Raw genomic sequence first — 16,859 nt, forward strand, 5'->3', positions numbered from 1 at the left:
ATGTCACGAACTGGGGGCGGGACTTTCTGAAAATGCCCAATTCGCAGCTCAATTTTTTGCTTGCAGATTTTGGACACTTGAAGTCATTTTTGTTGGTGTTTTGCATTTGACTAAAAATATCAGCCTGTGTGTTTTGGGTATTTTAGATGCTCTTAAACGTTTTTCTGATGACAGTTAGGAAACAAAAAAGTGATGTCGGTTGTCCTTTAAAGATTGAGGTTTTAGGACCCAGTAGAGTCTTACGGCTGCAAAGTGGAGGCGGAGAACTGCAGTATGTGGAAACTGAGCATTATTGAGAGACATCAACAGAGGTATCGAGAGAGACCTCGAGAAAGAGAGAGAGAGAGTCATAGGGAAGGTTGGGAGTCAGGAGAGAGAAACGCCACGCTCCCTCCACTGTAGAGGAGCCAGGAGGAGATGATGAGGAGGAGGATGACGGGAGAAGGAGATGACACGCGGTGGGGTGGGGAAGAGAGTCCGATGCAGCACTGACGTCCTACCGTGTGCGCTAGCGTGGATGCAAAACGATGCAGGACAAGTAGCCGATGGTCTCATTCCCCGCTGGATGATTTATTGAGAAGAGACGAAACACCGACGTGTCCACCTGAAGGTGAGGCATCAACATGACCACATTATTTCTTTTCACCGCATGCAGTCTGGTAACTATCATTCGATTTGCTTTTTTTTAACTGACATTCATTGATGATCATTTTCAAGATTTCTGTACAATATTTATCTCTATGAGTCTCGTGCTATACATGTATTAAGTATAGTATGTATGACAACAACAATAATACACACAAGGAATATGAGAATAATGATATTTGCATATATGTTATATATTTTTTATTTAATGAGCGCACATCATAACACGCGGAATGTGTTAGAGTAATGTATTCATACATGTAAGCATATATATTTTATGTGAGTGTGTGAACAGGCATACAGTATATATATATATATATATATATACATGCATACATACATCATACATAGTACACGTGTGTGTGTGTGTATGTGTACATATAGACACACACACACACTATATATATATATGGGGGTGTGTTTGTATGCATATATACACATACACACACATATCTACATATATGTACAGATACATATATGTGTGTATGCATATATACTCATACACACACATATATACATATATGTACATATACATATGTGTGTATGCATATATACACATACACACACATATATACATAGATATATACATACATACACACACGCAGAGGTATACTACCACTACTATAGCTACAACAACTAATAATAATAATCATATATACACAAGGTAAATCATAATAATGTATATTGGTAATACAGTCACCCCACCCAGATAGAACACTTGAGATCACATAAGGAGATATGCAATTTTAAGAAAAAGTAACAAAAAAAAACTTTTAAAATAAAGGAATAAAAACAATCATTTAAATTAATATTTTTTCGGTCTTAAGAAGCATGATTACTAATAAACGACCACAGAAATATGATGAGAGAGATGAGATCAACATCACCACTATTTTTTAACTTTTGGATTAACAACAACAAAAATCAAAAAGATTGTATTTGTTGCATTGAACGTTGGGCTTGAATGTGCAAGTGACATCACCCTCACAATTAAAATGTGAGCACGTTTTGGAAGCCGAAGACGTGATAAATGCAAAGTGGGTTAAAAAAATAACAGCTGCGGGAAGAAGCGACACACACCGTTAGCTCATTTGCAAACACACAAATGGGCGTGAACAAATGACAGCAACGCACTATTGTGCTTCACGCAGAACACTGTGTCCAACACACTTCATTGCACGCAGATGTATTTTTAGACTTTGTGGTGAAAAGATTGTGTGAGGGCGTTCTTGGAAAAACTGCTCCAAAAATTTGAGATTCCCCACTTTAATTATCATGATTAAAAAATAATAATGATAATAATCCAAACATTTTAATCCGGAAAATCAAACAAAATGACTCACGGTCAGAGATGTTCGGTCGGACACTGTGGACAAAGACTCGAAAACAGGAAGAATGTCTTTTACTGCCGGCAGGGGACGAAGTCATTCAAGACAGACGCCCGAATTCTGCAGCCCTCTGCCAAGCTATTTATTGAGAGTATATGCAAATGAAAGTGATACATTAGTAAAACATAGTTTTCTTGATTAGAATACCACACCCCTGGACGTTCTAAGCACCAATAGCTGTAAGCAATAAAACATACATATTTTAATTGGCTGTCTTTTCCATGAACTGATACATTTGTAACCTGGTTAATGAGCTGTTCCTGTGAGGGAATTTCAAGTCCTAAATTACTCCTGTGACAAAAGAGTTTCCCAAGTCCTAAATTCTGTCCAAGGCCAGATCTCCTAGGTGAGGATGACAGGTTAACAGGCTGTGTCGGTTTAATTCAGATTGACCCCAGGCCATCTGCGCCTTTACTGTGGGCCTATTGTTCGGTTGCCCAGCTAAGCGTGGGACTTTTAAATATGATCTAATCTCCACCACTCACCCATGGAAGATGATCGACCAATACGCTAATTCCAAAACAATTTCTGCAACGGTAAAATAAAACAAAGCAAGGTCAAGCGTGTAGCAAAGCTATGTTATTATGTTATTATGTACAGTATTTATACTCCAAATTCTGTATGAACATCGATCAGGTGTAATTATTATCCATTTATAAATTCAATATCAGTCCTGGATGCAATAAAAACATTTTTTTTTTTCGACAACATCAATAGAACTGTGTAAACTGCCGGTCTAATTATTGCACAATGCGATATGAAGCTGCAATAGCAATAACAATAAAATACGTCTACTGTATCATTCCCGCCTCATAGTGACAACACTGATTGTTCAGATTGAAAAAAAAACCACGGAGATGAGTGACAGGGTGGGGGGGGGGGGGGGGCTGCTCTTGTTACGCTGTGTATGTGATTTGTGGTAGCGTCCTTGTCACCGCTACCGTAGCAGTTTTATTAGCGTTGCAAAATGCAAAGACGAGAATGAGGAGGAAGAGGAGGAGGCGGGTGGGCGTAATAAGATGAGTGCAACGCTGCTGGAATGAAGATGCGGTAGTTGGAAGTGTTTGGTGTGTTTGTGTGTGTGTGTGGGGGGGGGGGGGGGATGCAAGCAAAGTACAAGTAGAGTGAAAGATTGCTTGATGATGCAATCACGCAGTGTTTTTCTCCCAAGCGCAATGCAATGCTCGGTTAGCGTGACGATGATTGCCTTAATGCTTCACCATAAACACTGCAGCATCTTCGCCATGACACGGAGAATGTCATGTATTCTGTTGCTAAGCCACTACAGAAGACTGTGACATCCCAGGAATACAAAAAGCAAACGTGCATCGTCAAATTAACATTGGATTGGATTAGCCTTTTAATAGTTGCACTGTGGAGAAATTTACATTTAACAGCTGCGAAGTTATGGAAAGAAGAGGAAAGGTAAGGAAGAAGTAGAAGAACAAAATACAGGAGCTGCTGGAAAGGAAGCTACTGTCATGGCGCCATCTTGAAGTCACAAGAACAAAAAAAAATGTCACCCTCTTTGTTGAATGAAGCAGATGAAAGAGGAGAGGATCAAAGCGTCCTTTTGACCAGTGGATCAGGGACGTCATGGTGAAATGTGCACGTCTGCCACAAGCTAAATGTTGAAAGCAAACATAAAGCTGTCGCATCCATTGACGAAAGAGATCTCCTGTTCCACGTAAATCCGCTTCAATTCCAAGCCGCGACCGTTCCACATACGCAGCAGCAATGACAGTCAAATGGCACTGATTATCCTTTTCGGCAATTCTTCTGGAATAATAATAATAATAATAATAATACATTTCATTTATAATCGCCTTTCAAAACTCTCAAGGACACTTTACAGTCATAGGATATTTTTTCCTGCGGGTGAGCAGTGGCAGCCACATGGGGCAGTGCTTCTCTCACATTGTTAAGCTAGCATTAGCGGTAGCCGCCTTTTTCCTTACGTCCGTCATGACAGTCAGAGTACAGTCATACCTCGGTTTTCGATCATAAAATTTTCCAGAAAACCGATTTGTTCAAAAACCGAAACAACATTTCCCATTATAATCAACGTAAAAATTGTTAATCTGTTCTGTTTTGTTTTTTTTAATCGCAATTGATCAAGACAAACATGTCAACTCACAAAGGAATGCTACACAAGAATAATGTGTCGGTCACAATGAGACACGGCACCAGGAACTGACGAAAAAGGAAGCGGAGGGAGTAGAGTGGTGCATTCAGGTGCGCTCAGTTTGGTTCAGAATCCATTTTTGCTTGTAAACCGAGGCATTAAAAACCCGAATTTTTGGTCGAGAACAAGACGTTCGAAAAACAAGGTTTGACTGTTTGTGTGTTTCCGCAAAGCCTTTCCAGATCTGGTTTGTGGATCTCTGGAACACATCAAGCTGAACTAAGTAAGTCTATTGATCCAAAAGCTAACTTTCTCAACTTTGAGATGCATGCCGTTTTACCCAAAGGTTCGCTTTATATAACGCTTATGTAGAACAAATCTGCATCCCTCCATAATTGAATGAAAAGTTTGTCCTTGGGATTTTGAGGGTTTTACACTTCACACAGACGGACTAAAAAGGAAATGACGATAGTTCTAATGATGAGCGTTGATCAGTGCACTCCTGGAGGAAGGTTGTATCATGATCAAGGAAACGTCGATTCTGAAATGTCTTTGTTATTTCCCTTTGATAGATCACCTCTTCCTTGTGGCCGCCCAGATCAAGAGCCTGGCGCTGCTTGTTTGACGTGACTTCAACTGTATAAAGTTTGACGGACAACATCAAAAATACATATACAGGGGGGAACTCGGGATAGCGTTTGTGCCGTAAATCAACAAAGAGCCTGTTTGATTTCTTCATGATGATGATGTGGCAAAGCGATGGACGCTGTCTGTCGGCGGGCCAGTTGACCTGCAGACGCATTCCGTAGGATTCTATTTCTGGAGCCTCATTGCTTTTACAGATTAACTGCCCTCCAATATGGCCCCAATCCGCACATGGTCCCACGACTTTGATGCTTGGGCATAATCAACACGCACTATTTATCGGTGCAGTCATCTGAAACACATTGTCGTCCATTTTCCCCTCCACATTTTTGTTCAGTGTGACAGCAAAGCAGGAGTGTATTCCAGCTGACTTTACGCATATCAAAACCTTACCCCGTATCCCCAAAAACCGAAACAGACTGCAAACCATTTAAATCAAGTGTTGTTCTTTTGCAGTCATTTCTCATCTGTCATTTCCACAAAGATTTGTGATCCAAAAGGATTAATATGATAATCCCACACCCTATTCAAACCCTGGAAACATGGAGACAGACACCGGGAAATCACAATAGCCTGTGAATCTTTTACATTAGTTAGTGCTCATTGCACATCAGAAACTTTTTAGCAATCTTTGATTCAAAGGACAGATGCGATCATCCGACACCCTGAATCGGCCCCCCATCAGTCGCAAGGCACAGAGATAATCAACTAAACCGAGACTCTAAATCAGTGGTTCTTAAACTGAGTTCGATCGAACCCTAGGGGTTCGTTCGGTGAGTCGGTCTCAGGGGTTTGGTGAATCCTCCGCCGCAGAGGTCCACCCCTCAGTCTAGTCTGCAGTTACTGGGAACAGTCATTGAAAGAAGGGTTCGGTGAATGAGCATATGAAACTGGTGAGCTTCGGTTGCCTCCAACAAGGTTAAGAACCACTACTCTAAATGAAGCCGGTTCAGAGTCTCATCCATTAGTTCGGACGGACTACTTCTCAACCCTCAATTTCACCTTGATCTTTTTTTTTTTCCTTCAACGCAATCAGAACACTGCGTTCTGTCAGTTTTGGACTGTTCCAAGATTTCCTCAAAGAGGTTTTCATTGGTTGCCCATGATCAGAAAGGAGACGTGAACTGGAAAACCAAATACTGGAAGATCAGAAGCTTTGGAATTCATGAGCCATAACCTGCAGGGGACGACGGTTAGAACGTGCGTTGTCGTCCTCGGCAGCTGAGCTTTCACCAAGAGAGAAATAATCGAATTGGATTAAAGATGGATTATCGCTGAAACACTAGCAGCCGGCAAAGCATCTAATCCCATTGTGCACTCTTCAGGGGGGGGCACTCCGATTCTGCAGATTACAATTTGGGACGTGGATGCCAGTCAAAACCAGCGATGGAGAACCGCGATGAGCTAGAGCACCCTCTCCTGGTAGAAAGCCCGCATGGGCCATCGGGACCGGCTCCTGGGGGAGTCTTCAAGGGAATACTGGTCAAGTGCGAGGAGGACATGGCCTACCCTCCATTGTCATGGAGGGGCTACTGCAGACACCCTCCAGATGTTCAGCAGCCGCATCAGCTTCTGGACCCGTGTTCTTTGCCCCGCACGTTTGAGTCTTTCTACCCGGCAGCGCCCATCTGGGGCCACAACGACTCGCTGCTTAGTAAGGACTACCTGGAGACCACCTTTGTGGACATCGGTCCGGGATCGACGCTGGAACGGAAGCTGTTGGCCGAGGCACACGGTGACTTCCACAGCGCCTCCTACAGCATGGACGAGGAAGACGACCTGCTCCCTGATTCAGATGTAAGTCTTGAGTGTTTGTCTTCTTTTACTTGCATGATAGAATAAAGCAGTGGTTCTTCAACTGGGCTCCCAGGACAAGATATTTGGAGTCTCCAAAGTACTTCCCAATAAAGCAACCATAGTAAGACGCAGTACGTCGGCTTTAGGTCATTGGAAAGCTCTGACATGAATAATCGAAACATACAGGGGGAAAATTCACTGAGTGAAGTCATTTTTAATAAAATAGGTCTTATTACAGACAGTGGAACCCCTGGACTTTTTCTCTGGCAGCTCGACATCGCCAGTTTGCAGCCATAACATCCATCCATCCATTCATTTTTCGATCCGTTTTATCTTTACAAGAGTCGCAAGCGGTGCTGGAGTCTATCCAAGCTATCGCCGGGCACTGAACTGTTTGCCAGCCAATCGCAGGGCACTCAGAGACCAACAACCATCCGCACTTAGACTCACATAGAGCAAGCACATATAGCATGATAGCATGGCGCAGGTAATGATTGTAGGATTTGACGAAAAATATCAGCGTTCGTGTTTTGGGGATTTTAGATGCTATAAAACGTTTTTCTGATGTCAGTTAGGAAACAAATAAATGGTGTTGGTTGTCCTTTAAATAGTTTCTTCCCCAGAAATTTCCACCATTCCATGAGCCTCGAATGTCGCATTATAAGACAGACAAGATCTAATAGTACTTCGAGTTAGTCAGTGAGAGCGGGCAATATTTAATCACATCATTTAAGTGTGTGACACATTCTTTGCTGCTGCTTCTGCAGCTGCTGTGAGGAAGATAACTGCATTATAAGCACAAGCGACTTATTAATAGAGCCGAGCTCGCGGAGTATTTTGGGGACAGCGGCGAGACAAAGCTGTCAAGCGAGTCACATTGCATCGAGTTTGGCGCAGGTAACGATTCTAAGATGACAGCTCAGTTCTAAACGGCCAACGCGAACACGTGGTCAATAAGAAAAGAGGATTAATTAGGAGATGTTAAATCGTTATCCCCAAATTCGTTATTTGACATTTGTTTGCCAAATCAAAAGAGTTTTTGCTTCTCAAGGATAGAAAAAAAAAGCTCACTGGGGAATTCTGGCGGCGGCGCAGTCATGCACAAAGTACGGGCCGGCGGGAGGGAAACCTCGCTGTGACCTCAAAGGCAACACGGCATCTTCTTCTCCTTCGTCGCACTCTGCCAAGCCCAAAATGTTTTGCGAAAGAAAACAACGATTGACGAATTCAAGTGAACAGGAATCACCCGAGCACAAAATCGCATTATTTATACTTCAAACATGCATTTCAAAAAGCTTTATTACCTTTCCAAAGGCGCAATTTTCACCATATACCTCCTGTATCTTGATGCCAAATATCGAAAAGCGGGACACTTTTGAGCATTTTCCATCCTTAACTCATTCACTGCCAGACATGTGCAAAAATGTGTCGACTGCTTCCCCTGACCCTTCCCACTGCCACACTCACCGAACTCTGAGTACATGCTACATGCTGTACTATCACCCTGAACTCTATGTTTTTCTGCAAGACCTTCAAGATCACTTCAACCTTTTTTGTGTTTGTTTTTGCATTTACATACAACACTTTACATTCAGAAATCACATGTATTGTCTGTGGTCAATTGTTTGTCTTTTTTTATCCATAAGCACCTTGGGTCCAAGAAGATATTAATTTCATCTGTGCTGTATGTCATGCTTATTAGCATATTTGACAATAAAGCTGACTTTGACTTCAGTGCCAGGTTTTTTTTGTCATTTTCACTAAAATTCCAGGACCCACAAAATATTAAGGTTTAGGACTACATAAACATTCAATAACTGTATCGTGCCTCAATTTTTCTGATGATGAGACTAGCTGTCTGGCTAGCTATCTATTAGCTAGCTTTCTATCTATTTGAGTTACTTCCGGATTGAGTGAACCTGCAGAAAAACATCTAACAGTGACTGTAAAGTGACCTTGAGAGTTTTGGAAGGTGCTGATAAATGAAATTTATTATTATTATTATTATTAGTAGTAGTAGTAGTAGTAGTAGTAGTAGTAGTAGTAGTAGTATGATTATTAGTATGATGACGATGATTTTTTATTATATTATTATTATACAAACCAATATGTAGGTATTGTATTGTACTTTGTATAGCTGCCCCCATTTCAAGCTCATATAACTCCAGACCCATATAATTCAAAAAATTACTTTTTTTAATGAAAGAACAGAGTCTATGGTTTCTTACGCTGCATAGAAGTTTTATATAGTCCAAAACTCAATATTCCATGGGTCCCAGAATTTGAGTGACAATGACAAAAACCCTGGCACTGTTGTGGCCACATTTTTGCACATCATCTGGCAGTGAATGAGTTAAGGGGTTAGGTAATAGAATTCAAAAGGCCTCAAACCTGTGCATCCGTGTGGAAAATCGTCCTTTCTGACCTCTCGCCTGGGTCCACCTGTGCCTTCAGGACTCGTCCATAGAAGATTTCAGCGATAGCGACAGCGAGAGCAACTTCCCCTTGATGATCCCTCACGACTACCTGGGCCTCGCTTTCTTCTCCATGCTCTGCTGCTTCTGGCCCCTGGGCATCGCCGCCTTCTACCTCTCGCAGAAGGTACACACACACACACACACACGCACATACATTTTTGTTAAACTGACAAGAAGTAACCTGGCACTTAAAGGACAACCGACACAATTTTTTTGTTTCCTAACTGACATCAGAAAAACGTTTTATAGCATATAAAATACCCAAAACACGCAGGCTGATGTTTTTAGTCAAATGCAAAACACCAATAAAAATGACTTAAAGGACAACCGACGTCTCCGGACAAGTTGTGTCCATAATTTGTAAAAAGTCTTCACATGACTTCTACTGAGCGTATTTTACAAAGATTCCACCGCATATAGCTACATTTTACGTTTTAAGACTCGCGCTGTATATTCCGGAAGTCTTGTTTTTGAGTTGGTGACAAGTCCGTACGTGACGTTACTGAAGGAACGCCCCTGACCGAAAAAAAAAAAGACGCATTGTAGCAGTCCTTCCATCACGTCAATGTATTTTGCTGTACTTGTTTGGTCTGAAAACCCCGTGTTGCCAGAAGAGGGCGACCAAGCTCCATATAAGGAATTTATCAGCCTGTGGAAACGCAATACACTGTCATGTCTACAAGAGGTCGCCATTTTCTGCTTCTTTTTTGGTGATCCATTTCCCACCTTCTGATGCCTCAAAATGACACAGAATAAATTCTTTAATCGATTGCAAACATGTATGCTTTCTTCTTCAGAACTATTTGAATCATATTCATAATTGGATGTGTAACAAGAAAGCATAATCTCCCAATCTGAAGCCATTGTTTTGATTCTCCAGCAATGCAAGACGTCTTGGCGTGACGTCACGAACTGGGGGCGGAACTTTCTGAAAATGCCCAATTCGCAGCTCAATTTTTTGCAGATTTTGGACACTTTCAGTCATTTTTATTGGTGTTTTGCATTTGAATAAAAATATCATATTGCGTGTTTTGGGTATTTTAGATTCTATCAAACGTTTTTCTGATGTCAAAAAAGTGACATCGGTTGTCCTTTAAAACAAAACAAAATATACCTTATTTTATGTATAATAAATGTGCTATTGTATTTTAATTAAAGAAATAAACTGTAGCGTATAATAAAGTCATTTTAAATGTATTTAGTTTTTCTTGTAACCATCCGCATTTTAGACAAGAAAAATACCCCACCAAAAAAAACAAAAATATCCGATTGATCAGGCGAATTATATTCATAGAATCTGATTTATGATATAAAAAAAAGTGTTGACTGCCTCAAAGTCTTCTGTCCTCTTTCAGACCAACAAAGCTTCAGCCGAGGGGGACGTCCAGGGGGCCAACGCGGCCTCTCGCCAGGCCTTGTGGCTTTCCGTGCTCTCTATCGTGTTTGGGATCGTTACATACATCTGTGTCATTGCCGCCCTCATTTCCTACTTGTCTGCCAAGCCACCGTAAAAATATATATAATAATAATAATAATAATAACAACAACAGTAATAGTTACTATTGAGAAGCTGTGAATGATCACCTTGAGCTAACAAAAGAAACAAAAAAAAAGATTTTTCTGCACATGCTGTTGTCAAGTATTTGTAAAATAATTATGTTTTAGCGCACAGGTGTCAAAGTCAAGGCCCGGGGGCCAAATCTGGCCCGCCACATCATTTTCTTCGGCCCGCGAAAGCAAATCGAACTTTCACAATGCTTGCTAAAATCTGGACCAAAATTGGGTCAAATTGTTCCACGTAAGCCACAATAACAGCCATTGTTTTTTTTTTACTTTAAAGAACAGCCGGCACTTCCGGACAAGTTGCATCCATAGTTTGTAAAATCACTTCAAATGACTTCTACTGAGCGTATTTTACAAAGATTCCACCGCATATAGCTAGATTTTAACATTTAAGACTCGCGCTGAATATTCATGAAGTCTTGTTTTCGAGTTGATGACGATGCCCAAAGTGACGTCACGGAGGGAGTTTTTCTGGTGTCGGTTCGGATACAAAAAAATTGGTGTCGGTTGTCCTTTAAGGGATATTTAATCTGTTAAATACCCAAACATGAAGATTAAAAAAATAAATACATAAAATATGCCATACAACAGCACACAAAATACCAATTCACAAAAAAAGGAAACTTGCACATCTGGAGGATCAACTGAAACACACCTTTCTAACCTTATTATCCAGAATGACTTCATCTTGCTTGCATTGCAAAACAACATTGTATTTTTTTGTATTTTGTGTTCTCATACTTCCTACTTTGTGACTGTGATTGAGTATTTTGTGCACATATTTTGCTTTCTCGCCATAAATTAGTATTTTGCACATTTTTGCGATGTCTATAGTGTTGCAAAGATGTTACAAATGTTGGAAGGAAATGAGTTCCAGAGTTTGGGGGCAGAGCAGCTGAAAGCCCTGACCCCCATCGTGCTGAGACAGGCAGGGGGAGTGCATACAGAGTGAAGGATCATTGGATCCAAATTTTTTGGAGACTAAAGAATTCCGATACATCTTATATTCACAAACATAAAGCATATGTGCTTGTTATGGGCCATATTTTTTTTTACATTTGACCTCAATGTCTCTGATGTATTGTGCAGTAAACTAGGATGCGATTTGGTCACTTTGCAGGACCTTAGTATGAAACAGGCTTTGGTCTCAGGTTTTAATCCAACACGAGCTCACGGGCAAGTTACAATCATGCAGTTTAGCTTAATTCACAAGATGCTAACTCGTGTGCTCAGGTTGAAAAATGTCATCATCCATCAGTATTAAATTTTAGCATTTCCAATGTGCAGTGTTGAGACAGGATAGCCGGAGCATGTGGAATGGGTGCAAGTGCCAAAAAAATGGGAGTTATGTTTGTTACATTTAGTCCATTACATTTGCAACAGTGCTCAAACTTACTCCTTTTGAAGTTCCAGAGAGACAAAAAGATGTCCAGCATGAATCCCTCACGTGACTTGGCTTGAGCTTCAGCGTGCCATTAATGTTAAGCCAGTGACTATTTGAAGGGAAAAGTCCATATTTTCTATGTAGATGTAGTTTTTATATCATACGAGTGCACCGATGATTTACCAAACGTAATGAATCACAATAACCGTGTGTGAACAGTACACAATTATGACTTGCGATACCTCGTCAGCTTCCAAACTCCGACAATCCTCCTCCACCATCATCTGAGCACGAGCAGCTTCGATTGGACTGCTCACTTCTTCTCTGTGACATGTGGACTTCTTCTCTGGCCTCACGTTTTTCCTTTAAATGTAAAAAAAAAGTGAAATTAAAAAAAGTCAATCTCAATAAATAAAAATGCACTTCTTTTGGAATTGGCTTGGCTCCTTTTTTTTTCAATTGTTAACTTAAATAGTGAATGCTGCCTTTTAGATCTTGTGAAGAAATCCTTGAAACATTTTGTTCCTTGACATTAGCGTCCAAAATCGTACGGTCAATGTATTTTGACACGGGTGAAATGTAGTTCGATAAAATGAACTATTAGTCAAGTGTTCAGTTAAATGTGCAAATCTGAGACGAATTTGTTCTTAGCAGGGTCTGTAAGTGTGAAATCGCGAGATTATTACCTCAACTAAATAAAAAAAGATTAGGGTGTTTTTCGCCGAAAGACTTCCGATTGAAAATGTTCTATTGACGTACATCGCCATCTTGTTGCTAGCACTGGCTAGCAAAAAAATTGCATTAGACACCACGGGGTATATTTATTTACCTTCAAATAACCCACCTGTTGTATGAACACAGACAAATATATGATATAACAATACTCACTCGTGTATATGTATAGATTTTCAAATGGAAGAAAAACTACTGACTGTATATAAATAAAATTCACGACGTTCTTTTTTAATCGCGTGTGCACTACACGGCCCCAAGAGGCAAAAGCGAGCACGACATGATTTCCTGAACAACTACAATACTGTAATAATAATAATAACAATAAAATTGATTTCTAAGCGCCTTTCAAAACTCTCAAGGTCACTTTACAGTCACAGGATCAGTTTTCCTGTGGGTGAGCAGCGGCAGCCACAGGCGCCAGCGTTCACTAAACCGGAAAGGAACTCAAATAGATATAAAGCTAACTCGCTAGCTAATAGATAGCTAATACCTAGCTAGCCAGCTGGATAGCAAATAGAGAGATCGCTAGCTAGACTGTACTGTAAATTCATTAATTTTCCAAACCGTGGAGAAGATACAAACCTCACAACCTCAAAGATCCTGGAGTTCTTCAAGTTTTTGGTCTCTCAAATGTCATTCCATCATTTTCATTCTGTTCCAAAATGAACAAAGCACACATACATGCACAACGACACACAATCACACACATGGCCTACAAGTGAACTAAAGCAGAGGAGGCCCAAAGTGGCTGATGAATATTTTATTAGAAAAATTGCTATTTATGCAGCGAATAGAGTAAAAAAAAAAAACACACATCAGACGCTTTTGGAGTAGCGCCGCCTGACCGACTCTCTGTGGAAACTGAAGATTTTTTCAGACACCGCCTGGCTGACGGCGATACACTGCTGCATCTGTAACACAAAAATAAAGGCACTTTGACCCAAAACGTACTTAAAGGAAACCGACACCATTTTTTTGTTTCCTAACTGACATCAGAATTTTTTTTTATAGCATCTAAAATACCCAAAACATGCAGGCTGATTATTTTTATTTGATATTTATGTAGTTTTCCTTCTAATTTCGCCATCAACACAGTGTTTTCAGACAAAAAAAGTACCCATAATGCATTGTGTGTCACTTTCTCTGTCAGGGGCGTTCCCTCCGTGACGTCACTTAGGACATCGTCATCAACTCGAAAACAAGACTTTCTGAATATTCAGCGTGAGTCTTAAAAGGTAAGATATAGCTATATGTCGTGGAATCTTTGTAAAATATTCTCAGTAGAAGTCCTTTGAAGTCATTTTACAAATTATGGATGCAACTTGTCCGGATGTGTCAGTTGTCCTTTAAATTAATTCATTGGTGGTAAATGGTTTTGCGGACCCCATAGATATAGCTAACAGACCCCCCGAGCGTTATTGCTTTAAGAATCACTGGTTAATTTCACCAACCTCTTTGACTGAAATAGATCCTTTCGTCGAGGTCATCATCACTTTGCGCTCTTTGCTGTCGATGGCGAAGGTCATCAGAGCGCGACTCTCCTGATGAGGGCGAAAAGAAGACGAGCACTTTCATCATCCGTTTAGTTTTGATAGCACAGTCGTCGTCTGCCATATCGTGGTTTCAATGGCGGGGTCACCACATCACCAATTTAATGATCAACATTGCAGAATGGATTATTTGCGATATCGCCGGGATTCTTTTTCCACACTGTTACTGCAGCGCTGTTTTTTGTTGTTGTTTGTTTTTTTTTTGGGGGGGGGGGGGGGGGGGGGGGGGTATCAAAGCAACATTTTTTTGTCCCAGGTAAGACTTTGACTTTCTTGATTGTGAGAGAGTATTTTTGGATTGGAGCTAGCTAGCAAATAATTCAAATTTCCCCCCTTGTGGTACTAATTATGTATCTGTCTGTCTGTCCATCTATCCATCCATCCTGCTAGCTATTTGAATCAGGAAACATATTAGCTATCTATTTCAGTCAGGACACACATTAGCTATCTAGCCATCTATTAGCTATCTAGCATTCTATTAGCAATTTCATTAGCATTCTATTAGCTTTCTATCTTTTTGAGTTACTTCCGGGTGAGTGAACACTGGCGCTAGCTAGCTATTAGCTATCTAGTTAGGGAATATATTGGCTAATCTAGTTGGCTATATGGCTGGCTAGCTAGCTAATTGAGTCAGGAAACATAATAGCTACATCGCTATCTATTAGCTATCTAGCAATCTATTAGCTATCTAGCAATCTATTAGCTAGCTAGCTTTCTATCTTTTTGAGTTACTTCCGGGTGTGTGAATGCTGGCACGTGTGGCTGCCGCTACTCACCCACAGAAACACTGATCCTGTAAAGTGACCTTGAGAGTTTTGAAAGGCACTCACCGCTTCCTGAGCAGCGGTCGGGTCGGTGATGATACTTCCATCTGTGTGGATGGCGCAGGTGACGCCGCAGAAAAGGCAACTCATTGGCAAGCCGGCGTCCATCAGAGCCATGCAGCCGGCATTCAGGAAGCAGGATAATAGCTGGACGGTGGGGTCAGGAATAAAAAAAACATGAATGCAAAATGCCTACTATCACCTACTAAACTGCTCGGGAGACATTTTCAGTCAAGTACAGCCTGACGTCTGACTTTTTAAAAATAGAATACATTAAAAAAAGAGTAAAGAATAGATTAAATATGAAATAACATACATTGACGCGAAATGTTGACACCACAACAGTTCCAGAGCTGCAATAACTTTGTACTGTGGCACATACAATGATTAATATCAACGGAAGTCAAAAACAAATTTTGCATTGGATCCATGGAAGCGGTGGGGTGTACAGGAGAAGAACTATCAACTATATATTGGATAAAGGCATATCCAATATATGTGTAAGAAAAGGATACAGAGCCATCGTTATGGAGCTCTTGCAAAACAAGCGTGAGGGATGATCGAGGGTGAAGGGACAGCAGTAGGGATGCCTCACAAGTTTCCCGCACACATTGCTCCTGAGCTCGCTCTTTCACACCTCCAAGGGAACAAAAAATGTTTGTAAAAGACAGTCATCACCCCCATGTCAAAATATAAATAAGCAAATATCCAATAAGTATAATAAATAAATATCAATAAATTAGCAAATATCAACGATCGAATGCAGTCAGATTTTCGTCAGAAATCCAAAATGGCTGTCACTGAATACTAGGAAAGAAAATTGAGAGCTCTAGAAATATATATGCTAATACTTCTTTTTGCTTGAAAATTGGCAGTTATGGAGAAAAAAATATATATTATACCACTTCTATGAGTTATAAAAATACAACTTAGTCACCTTTTTCAGGAAAAAGAGAGTAAACTTCAATCATTTTCCCCCGTTTCTTGTCGTATTAGGAAATTTCAAGAACCATCATGGAGTGAAACGTGTAATACGTCATTATAAACTGCATAGCGTGGAAAATCCCACGAAAAACGATTACGTACATCACAAAAATGCAATGATATACTATTGCGAGTACAGAGTGCGCTCGGTTCACTGGACAGAAACAATCGCAGTGGAATATCGGTCACTGTCGCGTACCTACAGTATGTTAGCTCAGGACTTACTTGGAAGTCCAACTTTGGGTTGTATAACCACCTCCAACGTCGCCCTGTCATAAATTTCCTTACTGACTTTAACTTCAGCTGGTCCATATACTGCAGCCAATACACTGGTGTTGCCTTGAAAAAAAACCGATATTATGCATGAGGTACAAATGATGTTCAAATAAAGATGTATAATTGCAAAATGAATAATTAAGCATAAAAACACGTGTTGGGTTACAGACCTCAACGTCGTACGCTGTTTACCAAATAATAGAATGAACTACAATGGCTACATGCGAAATCACGAAAGCCGAGTAATAGTTGTGTGTTGTTACCTTGAACGAAAGACGCCGAGCCGTCTGAACGAGACAGTAAATTTTGCTCGCAGCCAAACTCTCGGAGGGAAACTACAGACGGGCTACACTCTTGCATCATGCCATCAAGCGTGTGTGTTGGTCGCGAGAAAATTGCGTCAGTTATGTTCATCGTTTTGAGAGGCGCTTGTTGATGACATAAAAGCCTAGTCTCATCCTCCACG

General features: G+C 40.6%; 2 protein-coding genes across 3 annotated transcripts; one reads left to right on the forward strand and one right to left on the reverse strand.

Moving 5' to 3' along the window:
- Positions 1-276: 276 nt before the first annotated feature.
- tmem91 (transmembrane protein 91) lies at positions 277-12,432 on the forward strand. Of its 2 annotated transcripts, XM_089014499.1 has the most exons (5): positions 277-610; positions 4,401-4,441; positions 4,731-6,600; positions 9,055-9,201; positions 10,433-12,432. In XM_089014499.1, exons 3-5 carry the CDS (start codon positions 6,190-6,192, stop codon positions 10,586-10,588), a joined length of 714 nt encoding a protein of 237 aa, XP_088870625.1. In that variant the 5' UTR covers positions 277-610; positions 4,401-4,441; positions 4,731-6,189; the 3' UTR covers positions 10,589-12,432. The 2 variants fall into 2 exon arrangements, with proteins under 2 accessions (XP_088870625.1, XP_088870624.1); XM_089014498.1 differs by lacking the exon at positions 4,401-4,441.
- A 1,072-nt stretch (positions 12,433-13,504) lies between these two features.
- exosc5 (exosome component 5) lies at positions 13,505-16,813 on the reverse strand. The gene is made up of 6 exons (XM_089013426.1): positions 16,657-16,813; positions 16,343-16,456; positions 15,649-15,770; positions 15,140-15,280; positions 14,211-14,300; positions 13,505-13,670 (listed from the first exon to the last, which is right to left on the reverse strand). The coding sequence occupies exons 1-6, from the start codon at positions 16,805-16,807 to the stop codon at positions 13,575-13,577; spliced, it is 714 nt and encodes a 237-aa protein (XP_088869552.1). The 5' UTR covers positions 16,808-16,813; the 3' UTR covers positions 13,505-13,574.
- Positions 16,814-16,859: the final 46 nt, after the last annotated feature.

This window comes from Hippocampus bargibanti, linkage group LG14 (genome assembly GCF_051943395.1).
Source record: "Hippocampus bargibanti isolate YZ-2025 linkage group LG14, ASM5194339v1, whole genome shotgun sequence".
In the NCBI taxonomy this organism is placed as follows: domain Eukaryota; kingdom Metazoa; phylum Chordata; class Actinopteri; order Syngnathiformes; family Syngnathidae; genus Hippocampus; species Hippocampus bargibanti.

Excerpts from the sequence above, each read along its gene's own strand:
- exosc5 (XM_089013426.1), bottom strand. The coding sequence starts at position 16,807 with ATGAACATAACTGACGCAATTTTCTCGCGACCAACACACACGCTTGAT. Across the intron at positions 15,771-16,342 it reads ACCCAAAGTTGGACTTCCAA|GTGTGAAAGAGCGAGCTCAG; the intron begins GTAAGTCCTGAG and ends GTTCCCTTGGAG. Across the intron at positions 15,281-15,648 it reads AGCTCCATAACGATGGCTCT|CTATTATCCTGCTTCCTGAA; the intron begins GTATCCTTTTCT and ends CCCACCGTCCAG.
- tmem91 (XM_089014499.1), top strand. The coding sequence starts at position 6,190 with ATGGAGAACCGCGATGAGCTAGAGCACCCTCTCCTGGTAGAAAGCCCG. Across the intron at positions 6,601-9,054 it reads ACCTGCTCCCTGATTCAGAT|GACTCGTCCATAGAAGATTT; the intron begins GTAAGTCTTGAG and ends CTGTGCCTTCAG. Across the intron at positions 9,202-10,432 it reads CCTTCTACCTCTCGCAGAAG|ACCAACAAAGCTTCAGCCGA; the intron begins GTACACACACAC and ends GTCCTCTTTCAG.